The sequence below is a fragment of the Aythya ferina genome, assembly GCF_964211825.1.
Source record: "Aythya ferina genome assembly, chromosome: 12".
NCBI lineage: Eukaryota > Metazoa > Chordata > Aves > Anseriformes > Anatidae > Aythya > Aythya ferina.
In genome coordinates, this window is record NC_140308.1 from 12993746 (window position 1) to 13009740 (window position 15995).

The 15995-nt window shown below is 64.7% G+C and overlaps 2 protein-coding genes across 2 annotated transcripts; one reads left to right on the forward strand and one right to left on the reverse strand.

The window, feature by feature from the left end:
* The first annotated feature begins 27 nt into the window (after positions 1-27).
* Positions 28-12825, forward strand: ZNRF1 (zinc and ring finger 1). The gene is made up of 5 exons (XM_084533507.1): positions 28-1327; positions 10583-10678; positions 11038-11143; positions 11217-11307; positions 11464-12825. Exons 1-4 carry the CDS (start codon positions 799-801, stop codon positions 11272-11274), a joined length of 789 nt encoding a protein of 262 aa, XP_084389633.1. The 5' UTR covers positions 28-798; the 3' UTR covers positions 11275-11307; positions 11464-12825.
* LDHD (lactate dehydrogenase D) lies at positions 12804-15899 on the reverse strand. Its single transcript, XM_084533502.1, has 11 exons — positions 15795-15899; positions 15571-15683; positions 15340-15481; positions 15124-15265; positions 14597-14756; positions 14327-14526; positions 14059-14187; positions 13539-13666; positions 13373-13463; positions 13192-13303; positions 12804-13116 (listed from the first exon to the last, which is right to left on the reverse strand). Exons 1-11 carry the CDS (start codon positions 15855-15857, stop codon positions 12951-12953), a joined length of 1446 nt encoding a protein of 481 aa, XP_084389628.1. The 5' UTR covers positions 15858-15899; the 3' UTR covers positions 12804-12950.
* Between the last annotated feature and the right edge of the window lie 96 nt (positions 15900-15995).

The window sequence follows — 15995 nt, forward strand, 5'->3', positions numbered from 1 at the left end:
TCTCCCCTCGGGGCTCCGCGGGCGGGGCGGGCGCTGCCCGCGCATCCCGAGCCCGGAGCCCTGCAGGGCTGAGCGAGGGGTTCGGGGTATCCCCGGTGGGGCGAACCGCGGAGCCCCGGTGGGCTCGGGGGCGGCCCCGGTACCGGTGCCTCGTCCCCGGGCAGCAGCGCAGGGGTTAAGGGCGGCGGGGCCGGGGGGGGCCGGGGGCGGGAGCATGCGTGCTGCCGGCCTCTATTGTCTCCGCCGCGGCGCCCAGCACCCAGCACCCAGCCGGTGGCGGCGGCGGCGGCGGCGGCGGTGGCGGGGCCGGGCCCGGCGGAGCGCGGAGCCGCGGAGCGGGGCCCGGCCGCCCCTATGGGCCGCAGCTGATCGCCGCCCGCGGGCCCCCCCAGGCAGGAGCCAGGCGGTCGGGGAGCCCCGGCCCGGCCCCGCAGCCCCCCCCCCCCCCTTCCTCCCCCATCCATCCCATCCCATCCCCTCCCCATCCCCTCCCGGTCCTCCCTTTCCCTCCCGGTGCCCCCCCCCCCGTGCCTCCTCGCGGGGCTCCCGGGATGGCCGGGGCGGGGGCGGGCCGGCGGCCGTAGCCGCTTTTTTTTTTCCCCCCACCCCCCCCCACCCCCTTTAAACCCCCTTCAGCCCCCCTGAAGCCTCCCCCACCCCATCCCCTCCCCTCCCTTCCCCGCCGCCTTCCTTCCGCCTCCTCCTCCTCCTCCTCCCCGCCGCCACCGCCAGCACCGGGGGCCGGCTCTGGGCTTCCCTCCGGCCCCCGTTCCCGTTGCCGGTCCCGGCGGTGTGCCCATGGGGGGCAAGCAGAGCACGGCGGCCCGCTCGCGGGGTCCCTTCCCCGGGGTGGCGGCGGATGACAGCGCCGTGCCGCCGCCGGGAGGCGGGGGGGGGCCGCCCCCGTTCGGCCATTACCGGCCGGGGGTGGGAGGAGGAGGAGGAGGAGGAGGAGGAGGAGGAGGGGGGGGGGGTGGCGGAGGTGCCATGGGGCTGCGCAGCCGCTCGGTCAGCTCGGTGGCCGGGATGGGCGTGATGGAGCCGGCGGGCGGCGGAGCCGTCCCCTTCGGGCTGTACGGCCGGGCGGCGGCGGGGGAGGCCGAGAGAGCCCCGGGCATCGGTGGTGGAGGTGGAGGTGGAGGTGGTGGTGGCGGAGGTGGTGGTGGAGGGGGACCGGGGACCGACTCCACGTACGCCCATGGCAACGGTTACCAGGAGACGGGAGGCGGTCGCCATAGGGACGGGATGCTCTACCTGGGTGCCCGGGCCTCGCTGGCCGACGCGCTGCCCCTGCACATCGCCCCGCGCTGGTTCGGAGCGCACAGCGGTGAGTGGCACCCCCAGCACCCTGCCCCTGCTCCCTGCCTTGGGTTTGGGTGAGCCCAAGGCCTGGCTTCGCCTCTTGCTGCCTTCTCCGGTGCCGTCCCCGCTCCTCGTCCCGCTGCTGGGTGGGGTGCGTTGGGTATGGTGATCCCAAGCTGTTTGCTGTGCTTTGTCTCTGCTTTTTTTGGCTTCTTCCCTGCTTGTTGTCCTGGGTTGTGTTGGGCATGGCCACCCCGAGGTCCTTCTCCTCGCTTCACCTCCCTTCTTCCAGCCCTTTCCCTGCTCATGGCCCTGGGTTGTGTTGGGCACGGCCACCCCCAGACCTTTCCCCTCACTCCATCCCCCTTTTTCCATCCCCTTCCCCACTCATTGCCCTGGGTTGCGTTGGGCATGGCCACCCCCAGACCCTCTCCTCACTCCATCCCCCCTTTTCCAGCCCCTTCTCCACTCATCATCCTAGGTTGTGTTGGGCATGGCCACCCCTGAACCCTCTCCTCACTCCATCCCCCTTTTCCATCCCCTTCCCCACTCATCACCCTGGGATGCATTGGGCATGGCCACCCCCAGATCCTTCCCCTCGCTTCACTTCCCTTTTTCCAGCCCCATCCCTGCTCATCATCCTGGGTTGCATTGGGCACAGCCACCCCTAGGCCATTTCCCTTGCTTCATCCCCCTTTTTTCCATCCCTTTCCCTGCTCACCATCCCAGGTCGTGTTGGGCACAGCTGCCCCCAGAGCCTTCCCCTCATTTCATCCCCTTTTTCCAACCCCTTCCATACTCATTGTCCTGGCTTGCCTTGCTCATGACCACCTCCAGATCCTTCCCCTTGCTTCACCCCCCTTTCCCCAGCCCCTTCCCTCCTCATCACCCCGGGTTGGGCCCGGCCACCCCCATTATTTGGGAGGAGGGTGGGCAGCCCCCTGCTTTGTCTGCTCTTATCCTAAATAATTTGCCCCCTCTCCAGCTTGGGCTGGGGGTGGGTGCCCGTGCAGTGGTTGTGTCAAGGTCAAGGCAGGCAGGGGCGGTGGGAGGAGGAGGTTTTCCCCCCGGGAGGTGTTATTTTGGGGATGTGCCATCCTCGTGGGGCTCGGGGAGAGCGGGGGGAAGGTGCCCGAGGATGGTGTCGGGGTGCTGTAGCCCGAGCTCTGGCTTTTGAGGGTCGCTTTGAGTTCCTCGTGCTGCTTTCGGAGGTGTGTGTGGGGTGTCAGGCAGTTCTCCTGCCTCAGGTACCAGGGAAAAGGGCTCGAGAGCGAGATGTGGGATTTTTTTTCTCCTTTGTTTCTCCGGGGAGAGGCCGGAGCGGGTGTTCCCGTTCCAGCTGGCACCGTGGCGATGCCGGGGAGGAAGCCGAGGAGGAACTGCCTGCCTCTTTAACGGGGCCGGGGCGCTCCTACAGGAAACGTGTGGGGCCGAGGGGAGGGGGCAAGGCTGTCCCCCCAAAAAAAAAACCCTGGCGGGTGTCCCGGTGCCCGGGGAGCCCGGCGTGTGAGCGGGGCTGTGTCACTGACCCACTTTCGGCTGGGTATGGGGAGCAAGGTGGGAGGTCCTCCCTTCCCCTCCTGGCTAGGGGGAAGGCATTTCGGGGATGTCTCCGTGCGTTTCCTGGAACAGGCTGGGATTCCTCTCCCACCCGGCCCCTCCGCTCCCTTCTGGAGCATGACGCGGTCTGGGAATTTCATAACGCGCCTCGGGACAATGCCTCGCTCTCAGGAAGGCTGGAAACCGAACCAGTGGACGAGAACAAAGTGCAGAACGAGCCTCGTGGGGCCCCGTTTCCTACATCCAGCTTGGGTTTGTTCCCCGGGGGCTGCTCTTCCCAGCTGGAGCGGGACCAACTCCTTGTCTCCTGCCCCCGAGTGGGCCGGAGAGGAGAGGGGGTCCCTAGTGGGGTTTGGGCAGGACTGGCGCTGTACCCTGGGGGGATTCTCCACAGGACCACCCTGTAGCTAACACAGAGATGGTCACTGGCAGGCTACGGCTGATTTTTAAACAACTATTCCCAAACTACAGCGCCGAGAGGCAAAAACCTGTTCATAAAAACCGACCGGCTGCAGAACGGAGCGAGCTTTCTCCGGGTGCTGATGTGAATCAGCGCGGTGCTGTCCGGCCTGGAGGATCACAGCATGGGCCATGGGAAGTGCCACAAGGACTGGGTTCTTCCAGTGCCTCCTTCGGGGCCCTCCAAGAGCGTTTGAGCAGCGCTGAAGCGTGCCCAGGCGGCAGCGAGAGCCCCTCGGACCCTCCAAAGCCTCTCCCGGCGGTGTTGCTTCCCCGTCGTGAATTAACAGCGACAGGATGCTTAAAAACCGGTCGGAAAACTTGTCAGGCCTTACTAAACTCCTGCGTTCCTCCTCTTAGCCTAGGAGGTTAACGGGGAGGCTGCAAGGAGCGAAGGAGCAGGGCTACGAACCCGTCTTGGCACGTGGGGAAGGCTCGTTGTGGGCTGGCTCTCAGCAGCACGCGTTCCCTCTCCCGATGAAGCGGATCCCGTTTCCTGCCGGGGCTTTTCCCAGGCGTGCCCGCTGCACCTGAAACCGCTCTGGGATTTCCGTGCCTGCCCCGGGTTTCGGAGACCCGCCTCGTGCCTGGCGCTGCTGGGAGGTGACAAAGCAGCTGGGGCAATTCTGGAGTTTTGCTTGCCGCGTGTGAGCGCCCTGCCCCGTCACCAGACCTCACAGCGCCAAGGCCGGGAGGAAAAACACGGAAAAAGGAGACTCGTGGCTTAACGCCGCGCACCTCCAGGTCTGCGCGGTTCTCTTGGCGCTGCTCGTGTTGTTTGTCTCCATCAGGGGATCTTGAGGACTTGGCAGAGGCTGTAAGTAGCTTAAAGTTTCTCGGGAAATCCCCCTCGTCGCCCAAAGCCCTCGAGTGTTTAAAGCTCTGTAAATCCACATCTCCCCGTCAGCCAGTTTAGCCCGGGGAAGCTCATCCTTCTGCGCGCTGCCGTCAGGAATATCGCAGCCTCCTGGCAAAACGAGCTGTCTGGGATAGAAGCAGCAAAGCTGAGAGGCCTCCTCTGCCAAACTGCCTGCCACCGAGTGGAGCAGGGGGATGTCCGGCCCCGCTGATCCTCCGGGCAGGTCGGAGAGGGAAAGGAGCTGGAAACATCATCCAGCCCTGGGTCAGGGCTCGCTCACCGAGGGACGAGCTGAAGATGGATGAATGCCCAGCCAGCTGGCAAGGGGCATGCCTGCAGCACGGCCTTGCAAGAGCACGGAGCTCTCCCTACCCTAAAAGAGGATGGATTTGCTCTAGCGAGCTGCTGGAGGGACTCCACGTTTGGCTGTGGCTTTCCCTACACCACCTCTTCGAGATGTGGCCATGGCACGTGAAGCATCCTCCCTCTGCAGGGGCTGGCGAGGGGCAGGGCGCTCCCAGCCCTACAGAAACCTGCCCTGGGAAATCTCATTTCGCCAGGGGGAGCTTCTGCAGGAGGCACTCGCCCCAACTTTTGGTGTTGGTTTGGTGCTGGGGGAGCGGCGCAGTCCTGACAGCTCCCCAGGCAGCAACATTGAGCAGGAGAGGCCCAGGGACAGGGCAGCAGCTCCTCTGGAAGGCAGGAGCACCAAATACCACCAAAACACGGCTTTAATGTGCGCCAGCAGCCCGCAGATGAAGTTCAGTGTGTCGGTGTGGTGCATTATCTCCCGGCCCCGCAGTGAGAGCAAGCAGAGGCTTTCCCTGCCTTTACCACTCCTGCACCCTGCAGGAATCCCTTGGCTGCCTCACCTGGGCACTGGGCACTAATTACCAGGCCTGCTAACGAGCTCGGCTGGGCTCGCTCCGCTCTAAACCCGCGTGTAAATGCGAGCAGGGATCTGCGTGCGCCCGGCGCTCCCGGGGCTGACCCACTTCCTAGCCAGGATCGTCGGCTTATCCCACGCCGGTTTGTTTTGCTGAGATGTTTGTTCCAGTGCCTGGAATAAGTGTGAAGGTTTTTCTGGTAGTTATTAACGTGCTCTTAGGGCTCCTCTCCCTCGGCGGCGCTGGCCGGAGGATCGATGAGTCGCGGACATCTTTGGTGGAGGAGCAGGACCAGGGCTGGCAGCCGGCCAGGGGAGCTCGGGGAATCATGGGAAGATGCTATTAAACGGTGACAATTAATTGTGAAAGGAGCGCAGGGAGGGAGAAAAACCCGCTTTGGGGGCAAAAAAATGTGTGTTTTTTCCCCTGATGCCGTGGCACCACAGCAGGCCGGCAGGTGACCGCGAGGCGCATCTCATCCCCTGCTGCTGGTGCGCCCGAACCCCAGCTGTGCCGAAAACCTGGGTTTGAATCCCCGTGACCTGGCTTTCTGCCGGTTTTCCCAGTTTTATCCCAGTTTTATCCCAGTTTTCAATGTGCCTGCTGAAAACTGTGCTCGGCTCCGGGGGAGCTTGGAGCAGGCCGGGGAGGCGCAGCTGCAGGAAGCCGCTCGCCTGGGGCCCCTTCTCGTGCCGCCCCGCGGCGTTTCCGTGGGCAGAGCCCAGCCAGGCGGGCTTCCTGCCCTGCAGGGAGGGGAGCACCTGCTGCAGGGGGCGAGGGCTGCTTATCCCCCTGAGTTTTGGGTAAAATCCTTCCCTGGCCTGTGGGTTCTTGCTGTAAGGAGCGTTTCTCTCTCCAGTGCCGTGCCGGACAGGCTGCAGTGTGGCTGGGCCGTGGATCTGGCTCTCCTTTCCTTCCCCTCCTGCCCTGTAGAGCTCAGCGATGCCAGCTGCCATCGGGACAGCCTCAGGGTTGTGCTGTATGGGCAGCGTTAGCTGGGGAAATTCTGCCTCTCTGCTCGGCTCGCACCCCTGTGGGCATCACCAGCCGTGCAGGAGCGAGGCCATGCGCTCTGCGCACCCATCTTGGGGTATTTTGTAGGGGATTGTTGGAAACATCGACCCTGTCACCAGCTTTAGCGATGCCAGCAGAAGTTTCCGAGGGCTGTGCTTGCCCCCAGGCCCCCTGGGCTCGCTGCTCGTTGAGGTGACACCAGCCGTGGCTCTGGGGGGACCGGTGCCCACCGGGCGTGGAAATGGGGCTGCGCCGGGGGACGCGCAGTGGCAGGGACAGAGAATTGAACCGAAAGCAGCTCCGAGCTGTTTCCTGGCCCTGGCAGGAAGGACGGCGTGACAACGGCGGGTATTTTTAGAGGCCAGCTGCCTGCAACGCAAGAGGAAAGCAGCAGCAGAGGCTTTGTAGGGGCTTCTGCTGGCGCCTCCGGGCTGCGCCGACCTGCCCGCCGTGCCCATCGCGCCTCGGCTGGTGCCCCTCCAAGCCTGCAGGGTTTCATGCTTGTGTTTTTAGGGTTTTATTTAGAGAAGTCTGCCTCGCTGGTGAGGGAAAACCCGCAGCTTCTCCTGTAGCTGTAGTAATTCCTCGGGAGCCCCACTGCTTGTAGCACCGCGTTTCATCGGAGCGCCGCAGTGGCACCAGGCCCCCCTTTTGGCCCATCCCTCAGAGGTCACGACAGCTGTAGCCGGGGAGGACGAGGGCTTGTCCTTATCCAGCTGCCCCAAATTCTTATCTGGAGGGAGAAGGAGTGGCTGTGGGGCCAGGATGGGTTTGGGGGTGTGCAGGATGGGGCTGAGGACCTTGCAGGGAGCGGAGCTTTGTCCCCATCCCCATTCCCATCGCCGAGCACGGTCCCCATGCCGTGCCACACACCAGCACCAGGGCTCTGGGAGCGGGGCTGAGCCAGGCTCGGGCATTTCACAGCATCTCGTGCAGGGCAGGTGGCCAGGCTGCCTCCTTCCCATGTGAAATATCCCAGCGGAAAAAAATCAGAGCGCCCAGGCCAGCCCCGTGGACGCAGGACTCCTCTGCTTCGCTTTGCTGTTCTCTGGGATGCTAAAATTAGCTTTGGGCTACACGCTATTCCTTAGGAAGCTCATTCCCTGCAGCTGGGGGTGTTTTCTGCGGTAAAGCAGGGCTAGCTGGAGGCAGGGCGAGCATCCCGGGCTGGAGGGACTGATCCTGCGGCACAGCCGGGGGTGCAGGAAGGATAAAATACCTGTACTTTGATCCAGAAATGGTGGCTGCAGCCCTAAAAGGGGCTGGCACGGGGGGGATGCGTGGGCTGTAGCAGCTGTTTGCACGAGGATGTGGGTGCGAGGAGGCAGGAGGAGGCACCAGGGCTCTGCTTCGGCTGCGTGGCTGGACACCCCGGTGTTTCCTGCACTTCTCTCCTGCTTGGCCACGTCTTCACCTGCTGCGAGGCATCTCCCTCGGCCAGGAGCACAGGATGAGAGCAGGAGACGTGGCCGAGGTTTCCAAACCTCCAGCCGGCAGCCTGGGGCTTACCCCTGAACTCGGGGTGCTGCATGGGGTGGCGGAGCTCAGTGTGATGTCCCACGAGGCTGGAGGCAGCCGGGGAGGCAGGGATTTCCTACAGCAGCATCAGGAACAATCCCTGGTGGGGTACGGCCGTGGTTGTGGTTACGGATGGGTTGGAAACTGCCTTTACCCTCCCAAAGCCCTGCGATGGCCCGGTGGTGCTTTTGGCACCGTCAGGGTTAACCGCGGGGCGTTTTCAGCTCTTTTAGGATCTGCTGGAGGCTTCAGAGGTTCCCAGCTCTGCTCTGCCAGGCTCTCTAAAATTAACCGTGTAACCTGCCTAAAAATACTCAGAGGGCACCAGCCCCCGGAGAGCGCGAGCGCTGCTTGCTCACGGTTTCTAGACCGAGCCGTCGGAGAGATGAGGTCACCTCGCGGCGTGTTTCACAACCCTGGAAAGCCCTTGGCTTTCTCAAAGGCTGCAAGATAACCTCGTCCTCAAACCCCACCTGCCCCCGGGGGCTCCAGGAGAGCAGCGGGCAGCTCGGGCCAGGATGGGTGCTGAGAGCCGGGGGCTGCGCCCATCCCGCAGCACCCGGGGAGGCACGAAGGGTCCTGGACCTCCCCGTGGGCACTGGAGGCCAGGAGAGGAGGAATAGCTGAGCCCTTCCCCTCTCTTTTTTTTTTTTTTTTTTTTTTTTAGGTGTGTGGGAGGAGGACGGAAAGGGCTGGAGGAGGAGGAGGAGGGAGGGAGGGAGCTGAATTTTCCATGAGCAGCTGTCAAAACGTAATCTCCTGCGTCGCTCGCGCAGGCAGGATCGATTAACGGGCATTTCGGGGACCTGGAAACCACTGTGGCAGGGTGTGGGCAGTGGCCCCTTGGGGCACCCCTCGCCCACGTCTGGGGCCGGCTGTCCCCTGGCTCCTGGTGGGATTGATGGGTCCGTGGGGACCCCCGGGAGCATCGCCCCTGCCCCCCGGCAGCTGCTCTCGCAACGCGGGGAATTTGTGCCGACAGCTGGGGCGCAGCCTCTCCGCGCTGGCTCCTCGCTCCGGCCCAGACAGGCCCATTTGTGCAGTTGCATTTTCATCATTTTTTTTAAAGAAATTATTATTATTCCTCCCCCTGCCTCCACCTCGTGAAAGGCCGAGCTTGGAAAGCCTGCACTTGGCCGAGCCCCAGCCCCACTCGGCATCGCGCCGCTCACGTGCATCAGGGCCCCTTCTCGGGGTTCACACCCCACATTTGGGCATCCTCCCCGTGTCCTTGCTTTGGGGACGCGGTGGCGGGGGTCCCTGTCCTTCCCTAGCTCCCTTTGCCCAGCTCGAATGTCTCGTAGGGCCCCGCCGGCTGCCAGCAGATCTGGGGCAGCCGTTTAAAATAGCGCCTTGGCACAGAAAAATGGAGGGGGACCGGGGCTTTGGCACTGGCAGTGCTGGAGGAAACGAGGTCTTGCGGAGACGTGGGCCCTTCCCAGCAGCTCGCTGCGGGTCAGCAAGGAGCTGCTGGTCACAAAAACCTGGGGATGTCGCTGCTGGAAGCGGGTCCCTGGGGCTGGGCTGGGTGCCCGTGGTGCTACGGGCTCGGTTCAGGTGGGGACGGGGAGCGTGTCCCCGGGGGGAGGCAGGCTGGGAGGCTATCCGAGCCCTCTCTATAAATACACCGGCAGGGTAAACACTTGGGAGGGGAAAAAAAGGCTATTTAAGCAAGCGGGCCCTGCTGCCACGAGGTATAAATTGGTCAGGAGCAATTTTAGGTTGGCAACAGGACGGCACATTGACCCCGTGCCTCCTGGTTCTGTCCCTTTGGCTGGGGCAAGGCACAGTGCGGGGCTGGAGGGGTGAGCGGGGTCCCCATGTGTCCCTTCTGCTCCCAGCCACCCGCAGCACTCGTCCTTGCTGAGATATCCTGAGGAATTTCCCCCGTGAGGGGAGGAGGGTCAGCGGCTCTGTCCGAGGCTTTCCAAGAACCCCCCAAATCCCCCTGCCACGTCCACTTGGTGGCAAACAAGAACCCTGATTCATCCTCAGATAATTTGTGTACGCTCCTTTTCTTCCCTGAACAGGCTTTGCATATCTATGAAGCGAGCTCTTAAGCAGCACTGCAGTCAAACCTGATCTGCTTTTAGAAGACGGGTCCTTAAATTACCCGCTCCCTCTCTGCAGGCAGGGAATTGCTCTGGTGCAGACCCGCGGCGGTGGCCTCTGCCTCTTCACGGCCTCTGTTGGAGCTCTGTGGGGGCACGGAGCCGGGCTGCAGGAGGGCAGGGAGCCCCGGGCACCGTCCCGAGCCTGTGACCTGTGTCTGGGTTGGGGTTTTGCTCGCTGGAGGTGCTGTTTTTGCTCGCACGCTGCGAGGTGGAGCGCTGGGGGGATGCTGGGCTGGGTCCCCTGGTTAGGAGATGCCTCCGAGGGGCTGGAAGGAGGCAAAACCTCCTCAATGCGCTTCCAGATGGCCCCTTAATTGCTGTCTGTGGCGAGAAATGAGACAAAAGCACTGAAGCAGGATTAGAGATGGACGGGGAGAGGGGATGCGCCGTGCCGTGGAGCCAGCAGGATGGGCTGAACCCAGAACCTGGGGGGTCCGGCTGAGCCCGGGGTGTCACTGGGGACTTTTGGGACGTGGCACGGCCACAACCTCCTCCCGGGGCGGTGGCAGGGGGACGTGTCCCCAAGTCACGGACCAGCCCCTCGGTGCTGCGTGCCCGGGGCTGCTCCTCGCCCTTTAAAGCCGGGGAGCAGCTGGTGGCCACGTGTGCTCCACCTTGGCTCGCGCCCTGCGCCCTCTGCGCCACCGGGCACCCCGGCTCGGGCGGCTGTCCCCACGCTGCCACTGCTGGTGGCCACCACACAGGATGAGCGCAGGGCCAGCGGGCACGGCGTGGGGCAGGTGCCACCATGCAGGCGGCGGGTGAGGGCGCGGGGTACCCCCGGGGGGCTCCCCGGGACGCGGGGTGGGCTCTGCTCCTCCTCCTCCTCCTCCCCTCGCTGAGGGCTCTTCTCTCTGCTCTCCCTCCAGGTTTCAAGTGCCCCATTTGCTCCAAATCCGTGGCTTCTGACGAGATGGAAATGCACTTTATCATGTGTCTGAGCAAACCTCGCCTCTCCTACAACGGTAAGGGCGCGGGGACGCTCCGGGCGGGCGAGAGGGACACTCGGGCACGCTGGGGCTGCGGGCTTGCCAAGAGGGCTGCGCTCCAGCTGCCGTCTGTGGCTCACCGTCCCTGCCTTGTCCTTGCTGCTTTCCCCTGGGGACCTTTTGTAACGTGTCCCTGTCCCCGTGCTGCTCACCACGCCGTGCCGTGCCAGAGGGACCCGTCCCATGCTTATATCCTGCCCCGCAAGGACAGGGCTCACGGTGGTGTTTTTTTGGAGCACCACGGCAAAACCCAGCTCGGTGGGAAACCCGTGTGGGATGAACCCCCCATGGCCTGAGCAAGGGGACACGGTCTCACCGCTGCCCTCTCCTCCCAGATGACGTGCTGACCAAGGACGCCGGCGAGTGCGTGATCTGCCTGGAGGAGCTGCTGCAGGGGGACACGATAGCCAGGCTGCCCTGCCTCTGCATTTATCACAAAAGGTACGGCGAGGGGACGGCAGGGGGGTGGCGGGGGGGGTGGCAGCCTGGTGGTGACACGCTCTCCTCTCCCCAGCTGTATAGATTCATGGTTTGAAGTGAACAGATCGTGCCCAGAGCATCCTTCTGATTGACCCGCCGGGCGTGCTTGCTGACTTCTCTCTAAGGTGAGCCCGCGGCGGGGTGGAGAACGGGGCTGTTTTCCTCTTAAACCCTCTTGGATGGTTCCAAAATTGTGGGGGGGGGGCGGGCAGGAGGGTTGGGGAGGGGGACGTGTGGCTCCTGCACCCACCGTGCTCACGCGGCGTCGTCTCTGTTCGCAGGGCACCTTGCTATACCTGCTGTACCTCCTCTCCCTGTCCCACCACCCGCCCCGCCTGGAGTTTTGGGCTGACGTTCAATTCCTCGAGAAGATTTAAGAATTAAAACCCAGAAACTTGAATCCACTTGGGACAACAGCGATTATTATTTTTTTTAATTTTATTTTATTATTTTTATTTGTCTTTTTTTTAATTTAAAAGATTTAAAAAAAAAAAAGAATAAGAACCATCCAGGAGGAGAGACAGTGTGAGAAAAGCGGAGCGACCCGCTCTCCCCTCCGCAGCCGCTGGCCACGAGGAGGGATCTGCCACCACGGGAGGCCACGGGGACGCTCCCGAACGCCCTCGGCCCAAACCCTGCCATGATGTTTGGCCTTTTTCTCCCCGAAACGACCGGAGACGCCGCCGGGGGACAGCCGGCCAAACGGAGCACGCGGCACCTCTCACCGGCAACCCCCCCACCTCCCACCCGGACTCGCCTGGCGCCCCGGGGGCTCTGCTCGGTTTTTTTGCACTGACTAAAAAGGGGAATTTTCTCCTCTCTCCCTTTTGGAGATCTCCACCCCGGCCCCGGCAGCGCGTGGCGGGGACTCTGCCCCACGCCGGGAGCGGGGCCACCGCTCTCCCCCCGCCGCGGCGCAGGGGGGGGGGTTGTGTCTTTCAAGTGTTTACAATGAGAAAAACAAAAAAAAAAAAAAAAAAAGGAAAAAAAAAAAACAAAAACAGAGAAAACCGACAAAACAGCAACAAAAAAAAAAAAATAATTAAATGAAGCTTCGTGTTGACTGGCGTGTTCTTCGATTTGAGCTTCCCTGCCCCGGTGATGTTTACAGACTGGTCACTCTTTAACTCAGCTATAACCACTCAGAGACTGGACAGCCGCAGCATCCCCGCCGCCCCCCTCCTGCCGTTGCCAAATTTGACCCCCCCAACCCTTTTCTTCCCGTCGCCTTCCAGCCGAATCCTTTTGGGGAGGGGAGTTGGGAGGCCTCCTGTTGGACCCCCCAAAGCGTGAGCGTCTCGCCCGGACGCCCTCGGCCCCGCCGCCGCGCGCTCCCCTCCGGTGGGTGACGGACCCCCCCCGTGTGACGGCCGTGCCCCCCGTCCCCGTCCCCTCCCGGCGCGGCGGGCATGTTTTCGTTGGTGAGACCTCCCCTGCCGGTGGCCGTGCCCCCGCGGGAAACGTTTCTGTATTTATATATTAAAAAAAAATCCAAAAAAAAAACAAAAAAAAAACACACACAAAAAAAAAAAATCGGGGAGGGGGAAACGAGTTCAAGAGCTTGGGGGGAGCTTCCTTCATTAGTCAAGGTGTTTTGATATGGTATTAAAACAATGTTCAATAAAATATTCACTGTTATTTTATTTCACTGGCCTTCTTGGAGAAGCGGGGGTTCGCGGGGGGGTGCCGGAGCCCCCTCCACAAGTCCCCAAAAAGCCAGGGGTGCGGCGTGCTTCCTCGGGGTGGGGTGGGGTGGGGTGGTGGGCGCTCACAGCACCTTGCCGGGGTTCATCAGGTGGTGGGGGTCCAGGGCCGCCTTGATGCGGCGCATGGTGTCCAGCCCCTGGGGGCCCAGCTCCTCCCGCAGCAGCTCCCGCTTGCCCAGCCCCACGCCGTGCTCCCCGGTGCAGGTGCCACCCGCCGCCAGCGCCCGCCTGGGGGACGGGGACATCAGCGGGGACGTCCCGGGGGGGTCCCCAAAGCCGCCCGTGCGCCCGTGCCCTCCCCACCTGCCCAGGCGCTCGGCGAAGTCGTGGACACGCCGAGCCTCGTCCGGGTCCTCGGGGTGGAAGACGAGGATGCAGTGGAAGTTGCCGTCGCCCACGTGTCCCACCATGGGCCCTGCGGGGACAACGGGGCTGAGCGGGGGCAGCGGGGTGGGGAGGTGGTGCAGGGGGAGGCAGCGCTCACCGGTGAGGCCGGCGTCCCGCAGGTCCCGCTGGGTCTCCACCACGACGCCGGGCAGGCGGGAGATGGGCACGCAGACGTCGGTGGAGTAGCCCTGGGGATGGGGAGACGTGAGCAGGGGTCTGTGGGGACACCGTGGGGAGGGGGACGCGGCACTGCCGCCCCTCACCTGGCAGCCAGGCCGCAGGGCCAGGGCGGCGAACCAGGCGCTGTGGCGTGCGGACCAGAGCTGCTCGCGCTCCTCCGGCGCCCGCGCCCAGGCCGGGATGGAGCCGCCGTGCAGCCGCACCAGCTCCTCTGAGGTGGTGGGAGATGGTGCCGGGGTGGCTGGAGCCACAGCAGCCCCCCGACGTGTACCCATTCCCCCCGAGACCCAGTCTGGGTGCTTGGGGTGCCCCAGAGCCCGGTGTGGCCCCAGCACCCAGCCCTGTCCCAGGGCACCAGCCCTTGACCACCTCCCATGTCCCTCACCCCAGATCCTCACCAGGGACCCCCAGCCCTGTTCCTGTGCCCCCCATCCCCTGCCCTGCTCCCTGTCCCTCCCCCAGGACCCTGCTGTGCACCCACCATGGGCACCCCTCCCTCACCATGGGACCCCATTGGGACCCAGCCCCATTTCCCCACCATAGCCCCGTCCCCATCCCCGTCCCCATGTCCTGGTCCCCCTCCAGGTCCCCCCCCCGCCCTACCCGCCTGCTGCTGCTGCTCGGCCAGGCCCTGCTGGGAGCCGTGCAGCTCCAGGAACAGCGTGGCCGCCTCCGGCAGCTCCAGCCTGCTGTAGCGGCTGCAGGCGCCCGCCATCACCTCATCCAGGAGCTCTGGGTGGGAGAAGGAGGCACTGAGACCCACGGGGTTGTCCCTATCCCCATCCTTTCCCTGTCCCTGTCCTCTCTCCATCCTGTCCTTGTTGCCATCCCTACCCAATCCCACCCTCCCCGTGCCCCCCGCAGCACCCACCGATGCGTGCCACGGGCACTGCCGCCTGCAGCACCTGCACGGTGCAGGCCACGGCCGCCTGCACGCTGGGGAAGGAGCAGACAGCAGCAGCCACGGCCTCAGGCAGCGGGTGCAGGCGCAGCGTCGCCTGCGTCAGGAAGCCCAGGGTGCCCTCGGAGCCCACGAAGAGCGAGGTCAGGTCGTAGCCGGCCGCGCTTTTCCTGCACGGGGGCGGGTGAGCGGGTGCCAAGAGACCCCAGCCTGGTTGCCCCCTGTGTCCCCCCCGGGTACCTGGCCTGGCGCCCGGGGCCGGCGGTGTGCAGCAGGCTCCCGTCGGGCAGCACCACGCGCAGGTTGAGCACGTTGGGCCGCATGGTGCCGTAGCGCACGGCGTTGGTGCCCGAGGCGCCCGTGGCCGCCATGCCGCACAGCGAGGCGTCCGCCCCGGGGTCTGGGAACGGGCAGCAGGAGGGCAAACGGGACGGGGACAGGGAGAGGGGACCCCGCTGTGACAGCAGCCCGTGGCACCAGGACCCCGGGGACAATGGCACCCCCAGCCCATGGCACCCCTGGGATCTGGCCACCCCCAGCCCGCACCCATCTGCAGCACCCCTCACCCCCCTGCCATGCCCACTGCTCCCAGCAACCCCAGTCTCATGGGCACCCCAGCGCCCCCAGTGCTCCCAGTAACCAGAGCAGCCCAAAGCCACCCAGTCCAACCCCCACATCTTGTCCCATGGGCGCCCCCATCCCTTCCCAGTGCTCCCAGTGCTCCCAGCACCCCCTGATCCCCGCAGCAGGTGCTGCGCCCACGGTACCGACGGGGAACCAGAGCCCGGTGCCACGCAGGTGGCTGTTGAGGGCCTTGCGGGTGACGCCGGGCTCCACGGCCACCGAGAAGTCCTCGATGCTCAGCTCCGAGATGGTGGCCATGTGGCTCAGGTCGAAGCAGACGCCGCCCTGGTACGGGCACGGCTCGGCTCACACCGGGCACCGCAGGGCACACAGGGGGATGGGGACGGGGGTCTCCGTACCTGCACGGCGTTGACACCACCCTCGAGCCCGGTGCCGGTGCCAAAGGGCACCATGGGGACGCGGTGGCGGTGGCAGAGTGCCGCCAGCTCCTGCACCTGCGCCACGTCCTGGGGCCACACCACGGCGTCCGGGGGCGCGCACCTGGGGACAGAGTGGCCCCGCTGCCCCCGCCGTGCACAACAGACCCCCGGACCCAGCCCCACACTGGGGGTCCTGGTGCCCCCCCCAACCTGTGCATGGACTCATCGTGCCCATGCTGCTCGCACACCGCTGCCGCCGTGGAGACGTTGGGGCCGCCGACCACATCCCGAAGGGCTTCCAGCAAGCCGGGGGGCAGCGGGCGCTGTGTGGGGGAGTGTGGGGAACAGTCAGGGGGAGCAGGTTCCCCGCGCCCACCCCCTGTGTCCCCCTCTCTCTGCCTCTGGGGGGACCCCAGCGCCGGTCCCGTCCCCACCTTGCTGCAGCAGCCGCGGCGCCCCACGGCCCCCGCCAGCCCCAGCGCCCGCCGCAGGGCCATGGTGGGGACAGGGCCCAGCTGCTCCCGGCCCCTTGGCCTGGCCCCAAGGCCCCGCTGCTCCCTCCCGCGCCACAGGCGTTAAGGTGGCTCCGCACACCGCCGCCTCTGGCAGACACCGGCCCCTCGGCTGTCCCACGG

Excerpts from the sequence above, each read along its gene's own strand:
- ZNRF1 (XM_084533507.1), top strand. The coding sequence starts at position 799 with ATGGGGGGCAAGCAGAGCACGGCGGCCCGCTCGCGGGGTCCCTTCCCC. Across the intron at positions 1,328-10,582 it reads CTGGTTCGGAGCGCACAGCG|GTTTCAAGTGCCCCATTTGC; the intron begins GTGAGTGGCACC and ends CTCTCCCTCCAG. Across the intron at positions 11,144-11,216 it reads CTCTGCATTTATCACAAAAG|CTGTATAGATTCATGGTTTG; the intron begins GTACGGCGAGGG and ends TCCTCTCCCCAG.
- LDHD (XM_084533502.1), bottom strand. The coding sequence starts at position 15,857 with ATGGCCCTGCGGCGGGCGCTGGGGCTGGCGGGGGCCGTGGGGCGCCGC. Across the intron at positions 15,482-15,570 it reads CACGATGAGTCCATGCACAG|GTGCGCGCCCCCGGACGCCG; the intron begins GTTGGGGGGGGC and ends CTCTGTCCCCAG. Across the intron at positions 15,266-15,339 it reads GTGGTGTCAACGCCGTGCAG|GGCGGCGTCTGCTTCGACCT; the intron begins GTACGGAGACCC and ends TGCCCGTACCAG.